The sequence below is a fragment of the Colobus angolensis genome, unplaced genomic scaffold, assembly GCF_000951035.1.
Source record: "Colobus angolensis palliatus isolate OR3802 unplaced genomic scaffold, Cang.pa_1.0 Scaffold377, whole genome shotgun sequence".
In the NCBI taxonomy this organism is placed as follows: domain Eukaryota; kingdom Metazoa; phylum Chordata; class Mammalia; order Primates; family Cercopithecidae; genus Colobus; species Colobus angolensis.
The window spans coordinates 184,143-201,688 of record NW_012117121.1 but is presented as its reverse complement, the minus strand read 5'-3'; the positions used below and the strand labels follow the sequence as shown (position 1 = coordinate 201,688).

General features: G+C 54.8%; 1 protein-coding gene across 1 annotated transcript in view; it reads left to right on the top strand.

Annotated features, from left to right (window-relative positions):
- Positions 1-17,546, top strand: part of WNT3 (wingless-type MMTV integration site family, member 3) — a 57,325-nt gene that overhangs the window by 30,133 nt on the left and 9,646 nt on the right. The window contains exon 2 of the mRNA XM_011953903.1: positions 15,731-15,972. Within this exon, the coding sequence (XP_011809293.1) occupies positions 15,731-15,972 (242 nt within the window). The remainder of the gene's footprint in view (positions 1-15,730; positions 15,973-17,546) is intronic.

Here is a 17,546-nt window from a genome sequence, read left to right as displayed (position 1 = left end):
AAAAAAAAAAAAAAAAAAAAGAGTAAGGAAAGCGAGGTCCTCGGGTGGGGGGAAATGTAGCTGCAGGCAAGAACCAAGGAAGGTGTGGAGCCCCTAACCCAGTAGGGGAAAGGCTTGCTACCTTGAACCCCAAGAGTGTCAGCATCCTGTACCTTTGCAGAGAGAACTTCCATCTACTCACAACGAGATACACACCACTGCACGGTTAAGAAAACTAAGAGGGGAAATCAGGAAGAAGGGAAAAGGAAAGAGGAAAACCCCAGAGGAGACGAGGAGTCAGGCCTGGGCAGGGGTCTCCAGATGACGCATGAGGCTGCAGGAGGAAAGGTTTCCTTTGAAACACATCTTTCATCTTGTCCTTTTCCCACGTATGTGAGCGTGTGTTTTGGAACGCACATAAAATGCGAGCACAGTAGCTGGCGTCTGACTTCTGCCAAGGTGCACAGAAACGGAGGGGCATGCCCAAACACTTCTTCTTCATGGCTGCTGGATCAGGAAAGTTTGGCTTCTGTGGCCGTGAAGATGGAGATTTGCTGAGAGGCCAGGAGAGAGATGATGGGGGAGGGCTACTTCGGGAGAGGAAGTGGACAAGACCAGAGGTTGGAAAACAGGGGATGGGTTGATCCTAACAACCTGGAAAGGAGGGACTGGTACTGGGAGTAGGAGGTGGGGCCCAGGGGGAGGGCAGAGGACCCAGGAGCCTCAGCTGTGGACCCAGGGTGTGGCCGTGGGCAGGTCCCCAGCCCTGTCTGCAACTAGGGCAGTGCTTCTCAACCTTGAGGGAGGGGGAGGAGGATACCACAGAGGGGAGGGGGCATCTAGACCATTTAAATCCCTTTCTCTGCAGGGGGCCCAGGCAGCCTTGTTTCTAAGCTCAGCAGGGCCACTTACTATGCAGCCAGGGATGAGAACCAATGGCCCACCCTGCTGGGTGCTGGAATATGTAATGAAGTCCTGTGTGGGTCTGTAATGAACTCAGATTTGGCTCCTAACAGGTGCTGAGTGCATGTTTGCAAACCCAGGCACCTGTTATAAGGAGAGGACAGAGCTAAAGCAAGGACCCTGCGGAGGAATGGGCGGCAGGGACTGATGAAGTTGGGGGAAGGAGGTGCAGAGGAAAATGTTGAGGCTCGCTCTGGACTGCCTCGCCTGGGGATGGGGAACAGGGCTGCGAGGGAGGGGCAGCCAACGCTTTGAACTTGGGTGGGGCCTCCCTAAATAGAGCGGGGGAAGTCCAGGTGCTGGGCAGGGCTGTCTTCACCTGCCCGTCCTCAGCGCCGTGGGGGGACGCGGCGCAAAGAAGCCCTCCTGGGAATGTGGTGGAAATACCCACCTTGAAAGGCAGACAGTGGGATCGTTGCCCTGAGCACCCGGGTGTGGTCGCAGCACCTCCTGTGAGGCCTCCCGACCTGCAGCTGGCTCCTGCGTGTGCACCTGCCACTGCTGGCTCCAGGGCCAGGGCCAGGCCCAGGCCCAGCTGGAGGTCCAAGCTGGAACCCTGGGCAGTGTCCAGTGCTCTGTGGCCTCAAAGTGCCGAGCCATGGTTTAGTACTCCAGCTGACAAGGCCCTGGGTTCAAACCCTGCTCTGAATTTGTCCTGTTGCTTCCCCATGGTGTCATTTGGTTTGTTCCTCTGTCCCTTGTGTTCCCTGATAACCAGAAGTTACCTCTCAAAGCTTGGTTAGATCAGATGAAACATCTTTGGCCAAAGAACGTCACAGGGAAGGTCGGGGTCTTCCTGCTGCATCATCTCATACCATTCTGCTGTCACACTTCTGGCGGAGGTTTTTAACGATCCAGTTTCCTGGACTCCTCCCCAGAGGCTCTGATCCTGCCATGCTGATGTTGGAGCCCAGGTGTCTGTATTTTTCAAAACCACCCCAAGTGATCTGCTGTAGCGCATCACCTGCATCCCTGACCCCAGTAGCCAGCCGGTCAGGGACTGTCCTTGGTTTTCTAAAGGGCATAGAATAAGGAAGTGGGTGGGACAGTCCAGGTAGGTGCCAGCCCTGGTGGTCAGTGTTGTCAGGTGTGAGGCAGGATGGGTGGCCTCTGGGCTACCATAAAGAGGGGGTGGGTTCCCTCGGGGCAGCTCCAGGTTCAGCTGGGAGTCCTTGCAAGACCAGGAGTGCCCCACGCACTGTGCTCCCAGCGTCCAGCATAAGGCCTGACTCAGCATGAACGTTTATAGAAAAAAGACACACACCAGGCTGGTGGCTCTCTGAGGAGCCCTGGGGAGCTGCTCTAAGAGTGAGCTCCCAGCCAAGCAGCACAGCTTTGTGTGTTCCCCACTGGGCTGCTTCTAAGATTCAAATAAAAGACTCCAAAACTGTGGAGCTAGCAGCTGTGTTAAAAGGCCCAGAGAGTCAGCGGGGCCATGGCCATCACCTGCCCTCAGCTCACCGTGGAGACAGCCTGTGGGATGTGGGAGAGACGAAGGAAAGGACTGGGCACTCAGTGGGGCTGCTGAGTGCAGCAAAAGGAGGCAGGGAGGTCCTCACAGGGCCGCTGTGCCTGCTGAAGTAGGGGCTAGATTCCATGTGCAAACGAGTGAAAGAATCCCTCCTCTCAAAAAACTCACCATCAATGGAGTCGGTGGACAATTCACTTGAGTGTGTTGAAGGTTACCCCTGAGGGATGTATAAGAGCTGGGGAAATGACCAGAGGGAACAATTCGAACTGGAGATGTTAAAAGGGGATTTAAACATGGGACCTTGAGGGATGAATAGGAGTCTGGAGTCAGACGTGAACAAGAGGGCTGGGCAGGCTATGTCTTATCTTTTACCAGAACTGGCTTGAAGGGTATAGCAATGCGGGGACCCAGGAAAATCCTGGTGTAGGAATTAGCAGACTTGGCTTCTCAGAACAGCAGCCTAACTCTGTAAGTTTCTCATTTCCCAGTCTGTAAAATGGGAAACTGACTTTGGATGTGGAGGGCTCAGGAAGGGGGAGAAATGTTACAGGCGAAAATGAACTAAAGATGCAAACATGGCTTAGGAAAAGTTTGAATTAGAATTCCGCTTAGTGGAGTGGGAGGCAAAGAAACAGATGGCCAAGCTCCAGGAGGAAAAGTTGACCAAGCTGAGCTCAACTTCAAGGCCCAGCTTGAATGTCACCCCTTTGAAGAGGTCTTCTTTGCCTTCTGCCACTTGCTTCCCCTCAGCACCCTATTCCTTGAAGTCCCAAGTGGGACTTCTCACACTCTGCAACTGACTGGTCACCTGCACTGAGGTGGGGTCACTGAGGAGGGTGGAGGCTACATCTTTTTTTTTTTTTTTTTTGAGGCAGAGTCTCACTCTGTTGCCCAGGCTGGAGTGCAGTGGCACAATCTCAGCTCACTGCAACCTCCACCTCCCGGGTTCAAGCGATTCTCCTATCTCAGCCTCCAGAGTAGCTGTGATTACAGGTGCCTGCCACCATATCTGGTTAATTTTTTCTGTTTTTAGTAGAGGCGGGTGTTTCGCCATGTTGGCCAGGCTGGTCTCAAACTCCTGACTTCAACTGATCCGCCCGCCTAAGTCTCCCAAAGTGCTGGGAATACAGGCATGAGCCACTGCGCCCGGCTGAGGCTACATCTTATATATACATCTTGGGCACGTAGTATGCAGGTACTGAATGAGGCCCAGCCCTCAGATGGTCAGGTCTGGGAGGCTTCAGGAAGGATCTGCATGCTATAAGGGACACCGGCTCTGGCTGGAAGTCAGCATGCCTGGGCTGTGCGCTCTGCTCTGCTTTCAACCAGTGGAGGAACGGAGTGGGGAAAGGCACAGCGCTTCCCTGGGCCTTAATTCCCCCTAGGAGCTGAACTAGGTGATGTCAAAAGTCCCACTTAGCTTTGACATTTTATGACCTAACATTGTAATGGAATCACTAACATGCATGGCCATTTACAGAATGCTCCTAAGGCCTTTCCAGGACACTCCTATTGTTCCCCCCACCTCGCCCCCACCCACTGCCTCCACCCTACTCCAATAGTAAGAACACATTCACAGGTGGAGACTTCTCTTCAACAAGTCTTTATTGGCTGGGCACGGTGGCTCACGCCTGCAATCCCAGCACTTGGGGAGGCTGAGGTGGGAGGATTGCTTGGGCCCAGGAGTTCGAAACCCAGCCTGGGCAATATAGCAAGACTCCATCTCCACAAAAATTTTTAAAAACTTAGTAGAGCATAGTGGCAGGTGCCTGTAGTCTCAGCTACTCAGGAGGCTGAGGTGGGAGGATCAGCTGAGCCAAGTAGTTCGAGGCTACAGTGAGCTGTGATTGTGCCACTGCACTGCAGCCTGTGTGACAGAGTGAGACCCTGTCTCAAAAAAAAAAAAAAAAAAGAAAGAAAGAAAAAAAGAAGAGAAAAATGGTCTTTATTGAACATCTATCTTTGTACTGATGAGCACCCCAGACACACCTGGGCCCACCAGGGTTTCTAGAATGTTCTAGAATGTTCAGGATCCCCTGAGTTGGCAAGACTAGACATTTAGGGGGAATTGTATGACAATCACCCAAAACTGATGGGCAGAAATGCTGTGACTCCAAATAGGCCTCTGGGCCTTGATGGCATCCTCAGTAACATAGACAGCGTGGCACCCCTTTGCGTGCCTGAACGCAGAGGGCTGGGACTCTACCTGAGCAAGCACAGGGCGTCTGGGCTCACCTGTGAGTCCTGAACTGCACAGCAAAGTGGAGAAACTGACCCAGCTCTCGGCATGTGTCCTTGGGAGCTACTTCCCTCTGTGGTCACCAGGCAACATGTGCCAACCTGTGGGCTTGGTGCCTCTCAGGGAGACTCTCTGGGGTCTGAAGAGTGAGGTCCCTGCCTTTTACCCATCTCTGGACACCCCTCTGGGCCTAGGCCCTTCCCTGTGAATACCCTGCTTGAAGGAAGAGACCCACAGCCCTGGGGTTCCTCGGGGTGCCAAGTGGGGGACTGTGTTTGGTCCTGGGGAGGATGGGCTGCAGCTCCTGAGCAGGCCAGGGGTGCAGGACCCCTCCCTCACCCGCTTCTCCTGTCCTCCTCCTTTTTCCACCCTAGACTCCTCTCACCTCTTGCCCCCTCTTCCCTCCTGTTCCCACTCTCTTTCCTCCTCCCCAGGTCCCACCAGACTGCTCCATGCCCCGGCCCACAATTTGGCTGAAGGCAACAATCCCTCTCTCGCACCCTCCTCCCTTTTTCCAGTCTTATCAACTTCACTTTCCTGTGAAATGAAGGGGTGGGGTTGGGGGGCAGGTAAGAAAGAAAGAAAAAGCACTTCATGCTCACAACACAACGAAAAACAGGTTTAAACATTTTACAGGTTTCAACATTTTTCAGGCCGTCTTGTCACATCTTATCAGATCAGCCAGAGCCGCAGGCAGGCGCTCCGGGAGCTGCTTTGGAGAACAGAAGCTGCAACATTCCAGCCCAGGCACTGCCCCACCCTCCACACCCCTTCCCTCCCTTCCCTTTTCTCCCCAAAGAAACATCCCACAGGGCTTCCTGGGATGGAGCGCAGGGCCCGCAGCCTCTGACTGGGGTATAGTCTGTGGCCAAACCCTTGGCTTTGAGCTTCTGCCTGCACCCTTTCCTTCTTCCCATGGCTGCCCAGAACCATGGTCCTCCTGGACTCTCAGGTGGTCCCTGGCAGCGGAGCTGTGCCACCTCCTTGGATGGCACCTCGTGGTCCTGAAAGGGAACCTTTAGAAGTGAGTTGCTAAAGTCGCTCACAGAATGTAAAGTAGTCATTTGGCCAGCAGGGCTAGTGTGTTTCCCAGGCTCCTAGGGCCTGTCCTCAGGGGCTCCTGCCTGAGGGGAAGGAATAGCTTTTTACTTGGTTATCTTTTCTCGGCGTGCATGGGTTTTTCTCCTGTGGTGTGGATCGCTGCCTGGGATATCCCTTTCTACTCAGAGTCACCCCCAGACCTCACCTTTCTGTTCCTGCTGCACTCACGGTGACATTAGTGACACAATGCAGGGTGACAGGTCCAGGAAAGGCTGGCCAAAGCCCAAAGGCTCAGAGTTTAGCCGAGCCAACCTGAGGGACAGACCCAGAACCTGGGTCCCAGGACAACAGGGATGAGCTGGCTTTGTAGCTTGTAATAGGAGCAGGGTTAGGGCTGGGAGGTCCCACTGTGTGGTCAGAGAGGGGTCCCCAAGGGAAGGCAGCTGTGCACTGAAGGCTTAGGATGCATCATAAGAAAAGCAAAAGGGGGAAAGCGCAGAGGAGGGAGGGGCCCTCTGCGTAGGTATGTTGGCTGTGTATCTCGTGGGGACTTCGTCTGGAATACGGAAAACACGAGCCAGACCTGGGCGCCTGCTGCCAGTGTTGGCTGGGCAGGGGCTGAGGTGTTGGGAGAACCCACCTTTCCAGCCTCCTAGTGTGAGGTTCAGGCCCTGAAGATGGGCTGGCTGGCCCTCGGCCCCTAGCCCCTCCCTGGTGACCTCACCCCTTGGCATATGGCATCACGGCTCCCACCGTGAGGCTCAGTGTCCCCCCACCCGTGTGCCCACAGCCAAGATCGGGCCTAAAGTATAATTCAACTTTTAGCTCCCAGACAAGCATCCCCAGATGGATTTCTAGCTTCTGTTTCCCTCTTGGGCCCAGCTCTATCTCTATGTGGTGCCTGGAAGTCTCTCTGGCCCCACACACTTCCTCGTCTTGTTCCCAAAGCTGCTTTGCTTCTTACCTTCCCATCTTGGTGGACACCATCTCCATCTTCCTGGTCATCCTGGCTCAAAACCTTGGCCATACTTTCCTCCTTCCTCCTGTTTCTCATGGGATCAAATGGCTACCAGTCCTTATTCACAGCTTCCTGTCTGTTCCTGAAACCACTGTCCTGAGATGGCCAGGGGGCGCATCCCCTGCCACAGACCCCGGTCACCTAGGCACATGGGTCTTGGTCCAGCTGCACAATGAGAGCTGGGCCCTGGGAGGTTGCAATGGATCCCCAGGCCCCAGAGTCTCCTTAGCATCCACGCAACCCCGCCTCCCAGCCGCTTTCCCAGCACCCACCTCTTGTCTCATTTTGCACATGACTGACAGGACAATATTCCAAAGTCCAGCTAAGGAACGTGCTAGTTTGTCCGATAATGCCTGGCACTCAGGGCCCCTCTCTAGCTGCTTCCCTTCCTCTGCTCCTCTGTGTGGCTCCTAGACCCTGGTGTGGGGGGACATGCCACCTTGTCTGGAGCTGTCCCCCTGCCACCTATCACCACCTGAGGGCCCCTAGCCATCCTTCTCCAGCTCAGTAACTGCTCCACATGGAGCCCTCCAGAGGTAGTGAGGACCCACTTGCCCTCGTTCCTGCAGATCGCTCGCCCTGACCATGCACCCTCTGGCCCGGAGGTTACTGGAGCTGAAAGTTACACGTGCCTTGGGACCATGTCTCACTCATTTAAGTGCCCAGACCTAGTAGGTGCTCAAGAAATGCTTGTTGGTCTGTTACTGACAGCAGCCTCCTGGGCTGGGTGCTCTTCGGGTGTGGATTCATTCATCTCCACGTTCCCAGACCTGGAACCCTGCCAGGCTGAGAGTCATCACTCAGTTCGTGTGTGTTGAGTGAATAGGCAGTGAATGACTTTGTTTACCAAAGCCAGACTTTAACCTGCTCTCTGAAGGACAGGCACTTCCTCTGACTCCACAAATCACCAGGCCCCAATCTTGACAGCTGGGGCTAAATCAAGACAGGAGCCCACTGGGCTTAGAGCCCGGGCAGCTGCTCCTTCAAGGTTTCATCTCAAGACCATGGGTCCCAGCTCAGGGCCTGCACCCACTCCACCCTCACCCTTCACTTCCTGTCCTAGACATAGGCAAGGGTGCTCCCACCCCTGCTGGAGATGCAGGCGAGCCAGAGGGCCCCTGCCCCCTGTTGAGAGAATGAACTAGCCCCTAATGGCAAGGCCTGGAGACATCTCCCACTTCTTCGATGAAAGGCACCCCCTGAGGCACCTCGGCACTCTCCCAGAGCCACAGGACACAGCCCCACCGGAGCCCCTTTGGGCTCAGAAGAAACCCCCTACCCTTGGCCCTGTACTGAAATGTCGACAAGGTCCAGACCTGTGCTCAGTACCCGCAGGGTGCACTTGTGTTCCAGGAGGGCGAGGAACAGTGGCAGCTGGAATCCTGAGCTAGGTTTCTCTGGCTTTGTCACAAGCCCCCTGCCAAGCAGCCAGGTGAGCGCCTCCAGTCCAGGCCTGTGGCCTCCCTCGTCCTCAGCAGTGATTGCCTTGTCACTATGGGTGTAAGCTTCTTGGAAGCTCCAGGAGTTGGGTGTGTCAGAGCCCACCAGGCCCAGCCCCACGGCATGCACATGTGCCCCTGAACTGGCTGGGCTTCCTGTCCTGACATCTGCCAATCCTGAACGGCTTCTTGACCTAAGTGGAAAGGTAGTGGCCTGAGTTCCAAAGCCAACGCTTGGTTCCTTACCTCCTGCTCTTTCCTCAAACCTTTCCTTTCCCTTCTAGAAGTTTCCGTGGAGGGTGGAGCCCCTCTGGGCCCAGGAACAGGTTGGGCCTTTTTCCAGTACTGCCCAGGAGCCAGCAGGTGGAGCACCTGGCCCTGGGCTGTTGTGGGGTTGACAGGAGCACTGTGGCCCCCACTGCAGGGAGAGAAAAATGTCCACAGGAGAGGTGGTTTCTGATTCCCTCTCCTCACCTTCCCTCCTCCTCTCCCTCTCAGCAGCCATGTCAGTCGTTTTAAGAGACACTAGATCTTCAGATCAGAGTCTTCAGATGCCTTCCCTTTGAGGCTGGCAGAGATGGTTAGGTTTCCACATGGAGAAAGGTGAGGGCAAAGGGCCCACTTCTGCAAAGAAGGCATGACTGGGGGAGGCTTGGCCCTGGAGGGCATCCTGAGACCAGAGGGAAGAGGGGAGCCTTTCCCTGGGCCGCAGCCCCTGGGTCCACCTTCTACAGCCCCACCCATGTGGAGCCAGGTGGGTCCCTTTTGTGCCCAGCCCCAGAGAAGCCTCTGAGAATGTGCATTCATCACCCCCAGGTTAGGAGCCTGGTGGGTAAAAGAATCGTGAGCCCTGGGTTCTCCTCCCACCTCCCGGGCAGCCAGCTGTGTGACCCCGGAAAACGACAAACCCTCTCTGGGTCTCAATCCTCCCATACAGAGGAAGAGGGAATTAGACTAGACCCAGCGCTCTGGAATTTCGTCCTGCAGAGGGGCTCTAGGTGGGGAGTTGGAGATTAGGAATGCAAACACCTCCCCTCCTTTTATTTTTTTAAATTTTGCTATTTAACTATTTTAAAGTGTACTATTCAGTGGCATTAAGTACATTCCAATGCTGTGTGGCCATCACCACTGTCTGTTTTCATCATTCCTAACGCTGTACTTATTAAGCAGTAACTTCCCACTCTGTCCCTTCCAGAGCCCCTGGCAACCTCTGTTCTACTTTCTGTCCCTATGAATTTACCTAGACACCTCGTGTAAGTGGAATAATACAGTGTTTGTCCATCTGTGTCTGGCTACTGTCGCTTAGCTTGTTTTCAAGGTTCTTCTACGTTGTAGCTTGCATCAGAATTTCATTCCTTTTTTTTTTTTTTTTGAGACAGAGTCTTACTCTGTTGCCCAAGCTGGAGTGTCTTTACCTAGAACCTCATGTAAGTGAAATCATATAGCATTTGTCCTTCTGTGTGTGGCTGCTATCACTTAGCTTGTTTTCAATTTCCTCTACATTGCAGCTTGCATCAGAAGCATCAGAATTTCATTCCTTTTTTGGGGGGCCGGGGGACAGAGTCTTGCTCTGTTGCCCAGGCTAGAAAACAGTGGCTCAATTGGCTCACTGTAACCTCTGCCTCCCAGGTTCTAGCAATTCTCCTGCCTCAGCCTCCCGAGTAGCTGGGATTACAGGCATGTGCCACCAGGCCCGGCTAATTTTTGTATTTTTAGTAGAGATGGGGTTTCATCATGTTGTCCAGGCTGGTCTTGAACTCCTGACCTTAGGTGATCCACCCACCTCGACTTCCCAGAGTGCTGGGATTACCACCACCACACCCGCTTCCTTCCTTTTTCTGGCTGAATAAGGTCCCGTTGTATGGATGGGCCACCTGTTGTTTATCCATTCGTCTGCTGAGGACTCTTGGATTGTTTCTACCTTTTGGCTGCTGTGAGTAGCACTGCCATGAACACTGGTGTACAGGTGTCTGTTGGAGCCCCCATTTTCAACTCTTTTGGGTGTATACCAGGTATGGCATTGCTGGATTATAGGATGATTCTCTGTTTAACTTTTTGAGGGACAGGGCTCTCTTTCCCTATGTTCTGTATGTAGGGTAGAGGAGGGAGATTGTGTGTGATTCCATCTGGGAGGCCACCTGGGTGGGTGCAGGGCTGCATACCCTAATAGATCACTCAGGGGAGTGGGCCCTGGCAGCACAGTGGGGGTCCCTGGCAGCAGCCAGACCCCCATCAGCAGGGGATTGGCCGTCACTGGGTGGATGGCAGCATCTGAGGCCAGCAATCCCAGTGTCAGACCAGGCGGGATGCCCTGCACAGGGTGCCTTTAGGTGTCTCACCATATGTTAGGTGCATAAGTCAATGCAGAATCCAGGCTGACCTGAATTCACTGATCAGAAATGCTCTCTATGGCCGGGCGCGGTGGCTCACACCTATAATCCCAGCACTTTGGGAGGCAGAGGCAGAGGCAGGTGGATCACTTGGTCAGGAGTTTGAGACGAGCCTGGCCAATATTGCAAAAATCTACTGAAAATACAAAAATTATCCAGGCATGGTGGCACATGCCTTTTTTTTTTTTTTTTGAGACGGAGTCTCGCCCTGTGGCCCAGGCTAGAGTGCAGTGGCCGGATCTCAGCTCACTGCAAGCTCTGCCTCCCGGGTTTACACCATTCTCCTGCCTCAGCCTCCTGAGTAGCTGGGACTACAGGCGCCCGCCACCTCGCCCAGCTAGTTTTTTGTATTTTTAAGTAGAGACGGGGTTTCACCGTGTTAGCCAGGATGGTCTCGATCTCCTGACCTCGTGATCCGCCCGTCTCAGCCTCCCAAAGTGCTGGGATTACAGGCTTGAGCCACCACGCCCGGCCAGCACATGCCTCTTATCCCAGCTACTTGAGAGGCTGAGGCAGGAGAATCACTTGAACTCAGGAGGTGGAGGTTGCAGTGAGCCTAGATCACGCTTTTGCACTCCAGCCTGGGCAACAGAGCAAGACTCTGTCTCAAAAATAGAAAAACAAATGTCCTCTCTGCCTTGTGTTCACCATGCAGGCCTCCTGCAGCCCTCTGGCCACAACAGGCATCATCAGGGTAGAGGCACAGAACTGGGGTAGGGGGTGGGAGTTAGATGAGACCACGCACGAGGTTTAGGTCTGGCTTATTTGGAGAGGAATATTTCACTCCAAGGGGTCAATACCAAAGTTTCCACAAGCAGCCTGTTGTGCAGTGCACGCACAGCCCATCCGCCTGGCTGCCCGTGTCTGTCCTCAGCCCAGCTGGGCAGTGGGTGGTCAGGGTGGAGGATGAGCCAGCTTCAGGAGGAGGGTGGCAGGGCCCTAGGGAAGGGAAGGACCAGGCCAGGAGTTGGGTATAAATAGCCCCTGACCCAGCTGCGAAGGCCTGGCAGGGTCCTCCGCCCTCCCCCTCACCAGCTGCCAGTGCCAGGCAGGTCTCTATCCCCCTTGGGAGCCTGGCCATCGTCTCAGATCCTAAACGTAGGAACTTCCTCAGCGGAACCAAGGAGTCTTGTCCTGTGTGTAGGCGGAAGCTCCGGATGCCGGGAGGTCTGGCGAGTGAGGGGCATCAGGCTGGTCCTTTGGAAGAGTTCTTCATTCCTTTCCTCCAGAATCAGCGAATACCTAGCATGTGCCTGGCCCTTTGGAAGGCCGAGTGGGCGTGTGTGTGTGTGTGTGTGTGTGTGTGTGTGATGGGGGAGGGACTGGGGAATAACTGGAGAACATACTACCTCTCTTCTTGGACACGGAGACCGGCACAGCCAGATGGAATTGGAAACAAATCAATTCAGCACTTAGGGATAAGAAGGTTTGAATTAGGTATAGGAAAGACTCAGGCGGAGGAGAGGTGACTTCTGTCTGGGAGCTCACAGAAGCCTTTAGAATGGTGGCGACCTAGGAATCAGGTTTCAAAGGATGGGCAGGATATTTCCTGGGGGCCTGGCAGCGGAGAGGTGCTCTGGGCCCAGGGCTCAGCATGCGCAAAGGTGTGGAAGTGTGAAACGGCCCCGCTGGAGTTGTTCAGCTGGCTAGGCAAATCCGTCAAAGCCACGCGCACTTCGGCACAAAGAATCCGGGAGCATGAGACTCACTGTGCCGCCTCCCTCAGTGGAACGTGTACTTCGATAATGGGGAATAGGAGTGGCGAGTTAATGTGTCCGCGATGGTGGAATTTCAGCAATGTGGGGGCAGGAGGCTCAGGGTGGGGGTGGCCGGGCATGTTTGGGGGAGGGCAGCCATCCTGCAGAAATCAGTCCCATGGCCACTGCCTCATTAGTCTCTGACACCGGCCCAGGAGCTGAGCCCCATTGCCAGAGGCCTTGCTAATTACTCGCAGGATGTCCCCATCTGAACTGAAGCCTTTGAATGGAGCATCCTGAAAATGTCCTTTTGCCTGCACTCTTTGAGTGACCTTGAACCCTCAGCCAGATCACAACTGTCTTTGTTCCGCCACCCCTGTGAGGACTGAGGTCTGATCCACGCATCCTTCCCAGTGTTGGATGGGAAGGGGCTGAGATTTCTCATGTGTTCTACCAAGTCAGGGATGCAAGGATGGAAGAAATGAGGTTGGTGACAAGGCAGGGAACAAAGTGCTGGGGACAGCTCCAAACACACCGTAACCATAGCAACCACCATCTAGCAAGGGCTCCCCACGTGCCACACACTGGATTGTGTCACTTATTCCTCCTGTCATGTCTATTTTACTGATAAAGAAACTGAGGTATAGAGAAGTTAAGAAAATTGCTGAGATCAGCAGCTAGGAAGTGGTAGAGCTGGATGGGACCCTGGCACCATGGCTCCCAGGTCCACAGTTGGTGGTGGGACCTGGGCAACAGGAAGGAGACAGGGTTTGGTGGAAAGAGGGAAAACAGCTCATCATGTCTGAGGCTCAGGAATTGTTCTCAGAGGACATCACACTGGAAGTCAGACAAACCCAGGGCTTGAATTCTGGCTCAGCCACTTCCTTGCATAAGTCACCCAACTTCTCCATGCCTGTTTCCTCATCTGTAAAACGGGGATGACAATACTGACCTCTCAGAGTTGCTGTGAGGATTCAGTGAGATCATGTATTTGAAGTGTCTGGCACAGAGCAAGTACTACATAAATAGTTGTCATTAGTATTGCCAGTGTCCATGTAACTGCGGGGACAGAAGGAAATCCCCGTGGGGCAGAGGAGAGACTGCGTCTGCACAGCAGGAAGGGCTCAGTGGCGTCTCCTTCCTGGAGATGTCTGGGGAGCACTCTGGCCTTTGCGGCCAATCAAGCCATGCCAGGCAGTGTGCCAGAGCTCAGGTGCTCTGCTGGGCTGTGAAGACCCACCTGGGAGGAAGCAGGGAAGCCCTTGGAGAGCTGGGTGAGGAGCCGCCTTGCCAGCGTGGGCCCCCTGACTCCTCAGTCCCCTGAGCCAGCCGGCCTGGCTCTGTGGATGTGGCTGTGTGGCCTTGCACAAGTTGCTCCTCTTTGATGGTCTGTGCTCTGTGCTTTTTCTTTTTCTTTATTTCTTTTTTTTGAGATGAAGTGTCGCTCTGTCACCCAAGCTGGAGTGCAGTGGCGTGATCTTGGCTCACGGAAACCTCCACCTCCCAGGTTCAAGCGATTCTCCTGCCTCAGCCTCCTGGGTAGCTGGGATCACAGGCGTGAGCCACCTGGCCTGGTCGGCCTCTGTTTTTCATCTGTATAATGGGCTTAGTGCTCCCTTAGGGCTCCTCCTGTGGGTTCTGCTGTCGGACCAGGGCTCGGCCTCCAGTTTAGCTTGAGGGTGCCCAGGCCTGCAGAAGGTATAAAGCAAGGGCTGGGAGAGGGGGAGGAAGGAGGAGGCAGGAAGGCAACGGGAAGGGGAGGAGGACGGCAGAGGAAGGGTCTCTGAGTGCCTCTCACTCCTGCCTCAGCTCCTCGCTGCAGCGGTCCTGCATAGCGCTTTGTGTCCCGAACACCAGAGGAAGGAGCGGGGACAGTCCAGCCTTCTTCCCTGTATCTTGCTCCTGAGCTGCCCATCTAGGATGGTGCAAGGCCAAGTTGTCTGCACTGAACCCTCCCTCAGTTTCCCCTCCAGTGATTGCAGGGCTGTGGGGACAGCTGGCACAGCAGGACTGGCCGTGCTGCTCAAGAGCATGGGAGGGGCAGCCTGAGCCCGGAGGGAGGCTCAACGGGGACATTTGCAGCCCTGCAGACAGGGCAGGGTACCAAAAAGCCTTAAGCAAGCTAATTTACTCTCTAAACCTCAATTTCCTCATCCAGGAGATAGTGATGTTCTTCACATTCGGGAATTGATCAGAAATGTTGCCTATAAAGTGCCTGACAAGCAGTAACAGTTGCTAAATGGCAGATGTTTGACTTGGCCCTGCCTCCAGCCCAGAAGTTTTGTGTACTAAAAAGTACACAAAAAAGCTGAACCCTGCCCCATGGGGTCTTCTCCCAGGCCCTCTTTCCGAGGCTTTTGCTCATCGCTTTTTGTGGGAAACTTGACTTAGGCCAATGCTGGACCAAAGCCTTGGTCAGTGCTGGACACATTGGGAGAGGAGATGGGCCCCTTCTTCCAGCTCACACTGCCCCTGGTCATACAGCAGATTGCAATTGTCCTTGAAGGTCACTGACACTCACGGGTCATTTTCTCAGGTTCTCCCACAAAATGTCATTTCTGCTGTTACTGTGCTGAGGGGAGGGAACGGAAAAGTATCAATTCCAACCTTGGTTTTCCAGTATTTTAAACTCTTCCGCCCCACCTCATAAGGTCATTCTTTCTGTCGCTGACTCTTTGTAAAACCTGAGAGAATTGATGGAATATTGATTGAAAATTGAGGGGGCAGAGAAATGGAGTGAATTGACCAGTCACCTGGTGTTGGGTGTGGGCAGTGAGATCTGCGATCTCCCTTCTGACTCTGTGCTAAACTTGTTTTGAAACAAAGCCAAGCTCCAGTCTCTCATGAGAAAAGAGGTGGAGATCTAGAAACTTTTAGGGAACTGGAAAGATGGTCATGGAGGCCCTGGTAGACAAAGGGCTTGGTGCAAGCCAGTGATTCCTTGGGCAGACACTGGGAGGCTCTGGGCTGGGCTGGCAGCATCGTGGGAAAGAGGCTGAGGGCATTGCCAAGGATGGTGTGTGTGTGTGTGCGCGCTCACGCACACGTGCGTGTCCCATGAGTCACTGGAAGTGTCCATGTGGCCTCAGTATCCTGGACTGCCTTGGAAATTGCCCAGCCTGATCTCTTCAATGCCCATTAGGGAAGCTGGACCCAGAACCTGGAAAGGACTGGATCTGGGCCCCAAATACCATCTTTCTAGTCCAAACCTCTTTTCATGGCTTTGCATTGCCCCCATGGGCCCCCACAAGCAGTTTCTGCTGGTCCCATCCCCCTGCAAGCTGGATACAGCCAGAGGGCTGACTTGCCTGGGTCAGAGCTCTGCACTTTGAGGGGTGGCACACTCCCGAGGTCAAAGGTAGCACATTCAGGTGCCAGGGCACAGGCCCTCTGCCTCTCCACCTATGCCAGGGGGTTCACAAAGCGTCCATGGAGCCCAGGATGGGCTCTATGCTTTGTGCCCGCAGTGTCACTACCCTCTGTCTGCCTGCAGGTCCCTGGCCCTGGGCCAGCAGTACACATCTCTGGGCTCACAGCCCCTGCTCTGCGGCTCCATCCCAGGCCTGGTCCCCAAGCAACTGCGCTTCTGCCGCAATTACATCGAGATCATGCCCAGCGTGGCCGAGGGCGTGAAACTGGGCATCCAGGAGTGCCAGCACCAGTTCCGGGGCCGCCGCTGGAACTGCACCACCATAGATGACAGCCTGGCCATCTTTGGGCCCGTCCTCGACAAAGGTACTGCCTCGGGGCTGAGGGGGAGGGGGGCAAGGGGATGGGTGGGGGGAGGGATCAGGACTGTATGCCCTTCCACCCCACTAAGGGTGCCTCTTCTCTGAAGCCAGGGTCCCTCTGGGAGGGTGATAAATTTGGTTGCATAGCTGCCACACCTTCCCAGGCGCTGCTGGGGACTGGGCCGCCTTGAGATGCGCCAGGATCCTGAGGTTTGAGGGCCGACACCAAGAAGGCCACAGACTTCCTTCCTGGCTTTTGCACCGTGGGAGCCTCAGGCTCCCGCTGTGGACATTTGTGACATTTTCCCAATGCTGTGTTAAGTGCTATGCAAATACCGCTTTGGGGTGGGACTGAGAGCATTGCCACCCCCAGGTCCCTCCCATCTAAAAAGTCCTCAGGAGCCGAGGAAGCTGCTTGGTGCTGTCATAGCATTGCGTTGCCCCCCAGAGCCCCTCTGGGTTTCTGTTCATCCTCATGCACTGTCAGCTGGATACGCCCAGGAATCATGGTGGGGCTAGAGGGTGCACTGGCCTCTGGGTAACTTTCCAGCTATCTTGCAGCCCGGGAGTCTAACTGGCTGTACCTCAAGTGGACGGGGAACCACGTGATTTGACTTTGAACCTGGAGGCCCTGGGAGGGAAGCTAAGTGGGACAACTGATCCCAAGAAGGGGACTTGGGGGCTCACGGACTGGGTGGAAGATGGGCAGCTCTTTGTGGAACGGCAGTGTCCAGGAATTTAACGATCCCGGCTGGACTGGCCATCGCCAGAGTTGCTCTGCCACCCAAACTGCTAAGCCTAGCCCTCCCTCCTATTAGAAGCTAGGGAATTAATGGGAGCTGCCTGTACAGCCAGAAAGAAAAGGGATCTGACATTCGGGTGAAGGGGTGGGGTGCCGGGTGGGGTGGGGGGAAACTGACCACCCCCATTTTAGAGTGCAGTTCTCCTTTACCGGTGCCTCAGGTGCACAGGGTCTGTCCCACCTACAGGCAAAGTGCGGGCGATTGTCATGGGACAGGAGGATAATCAGCAAATCAATGGATGATGATTCTGTTTACGCTTCTATTACCAAAACTAATTATTCCTTGTTGACATAAAAGATTTGGCCTTTTAATTGGGGCCAAGTGGCGGCGGTTTGCATTTCAAACTCGATCTTGTTGGTGTGTTGGTCTCAGCGCTTTCCGGTGCCCCTTCTCGGGCCAGGTAGCGCTGGATCAAACAGCTTGCGTCTAGACGCACTCCCCAAAAGCGAGTCACCTCTGATCGCTCTTCCCGTCTCCGGCCAAGAGCCAGGGGAAAGCGGGTCTGGGTGCGCTGCCCATTCACTCCGCGTTGAACGTTTTAAGTCACCGCCGTAGGTTCTGGCACACGCCCCGGTCCCTAGAGGGCCCGAGGACAGGTTTGGGTTGCGGCGGGAGGGGCGATGTGTGCCCGAGAGTTTAGGAATTTGCTGGTGGCAGCGAGGAGGGCATCCCGGAAGACGCCGCGAGCGCATACGCGCCCCAGTCGGTGCCCAGAGCCCGGGCCTTGAACCCAGGTTCGCGCCCAGCTCCGGCTCCATGTTTGCACCCCGCCCCC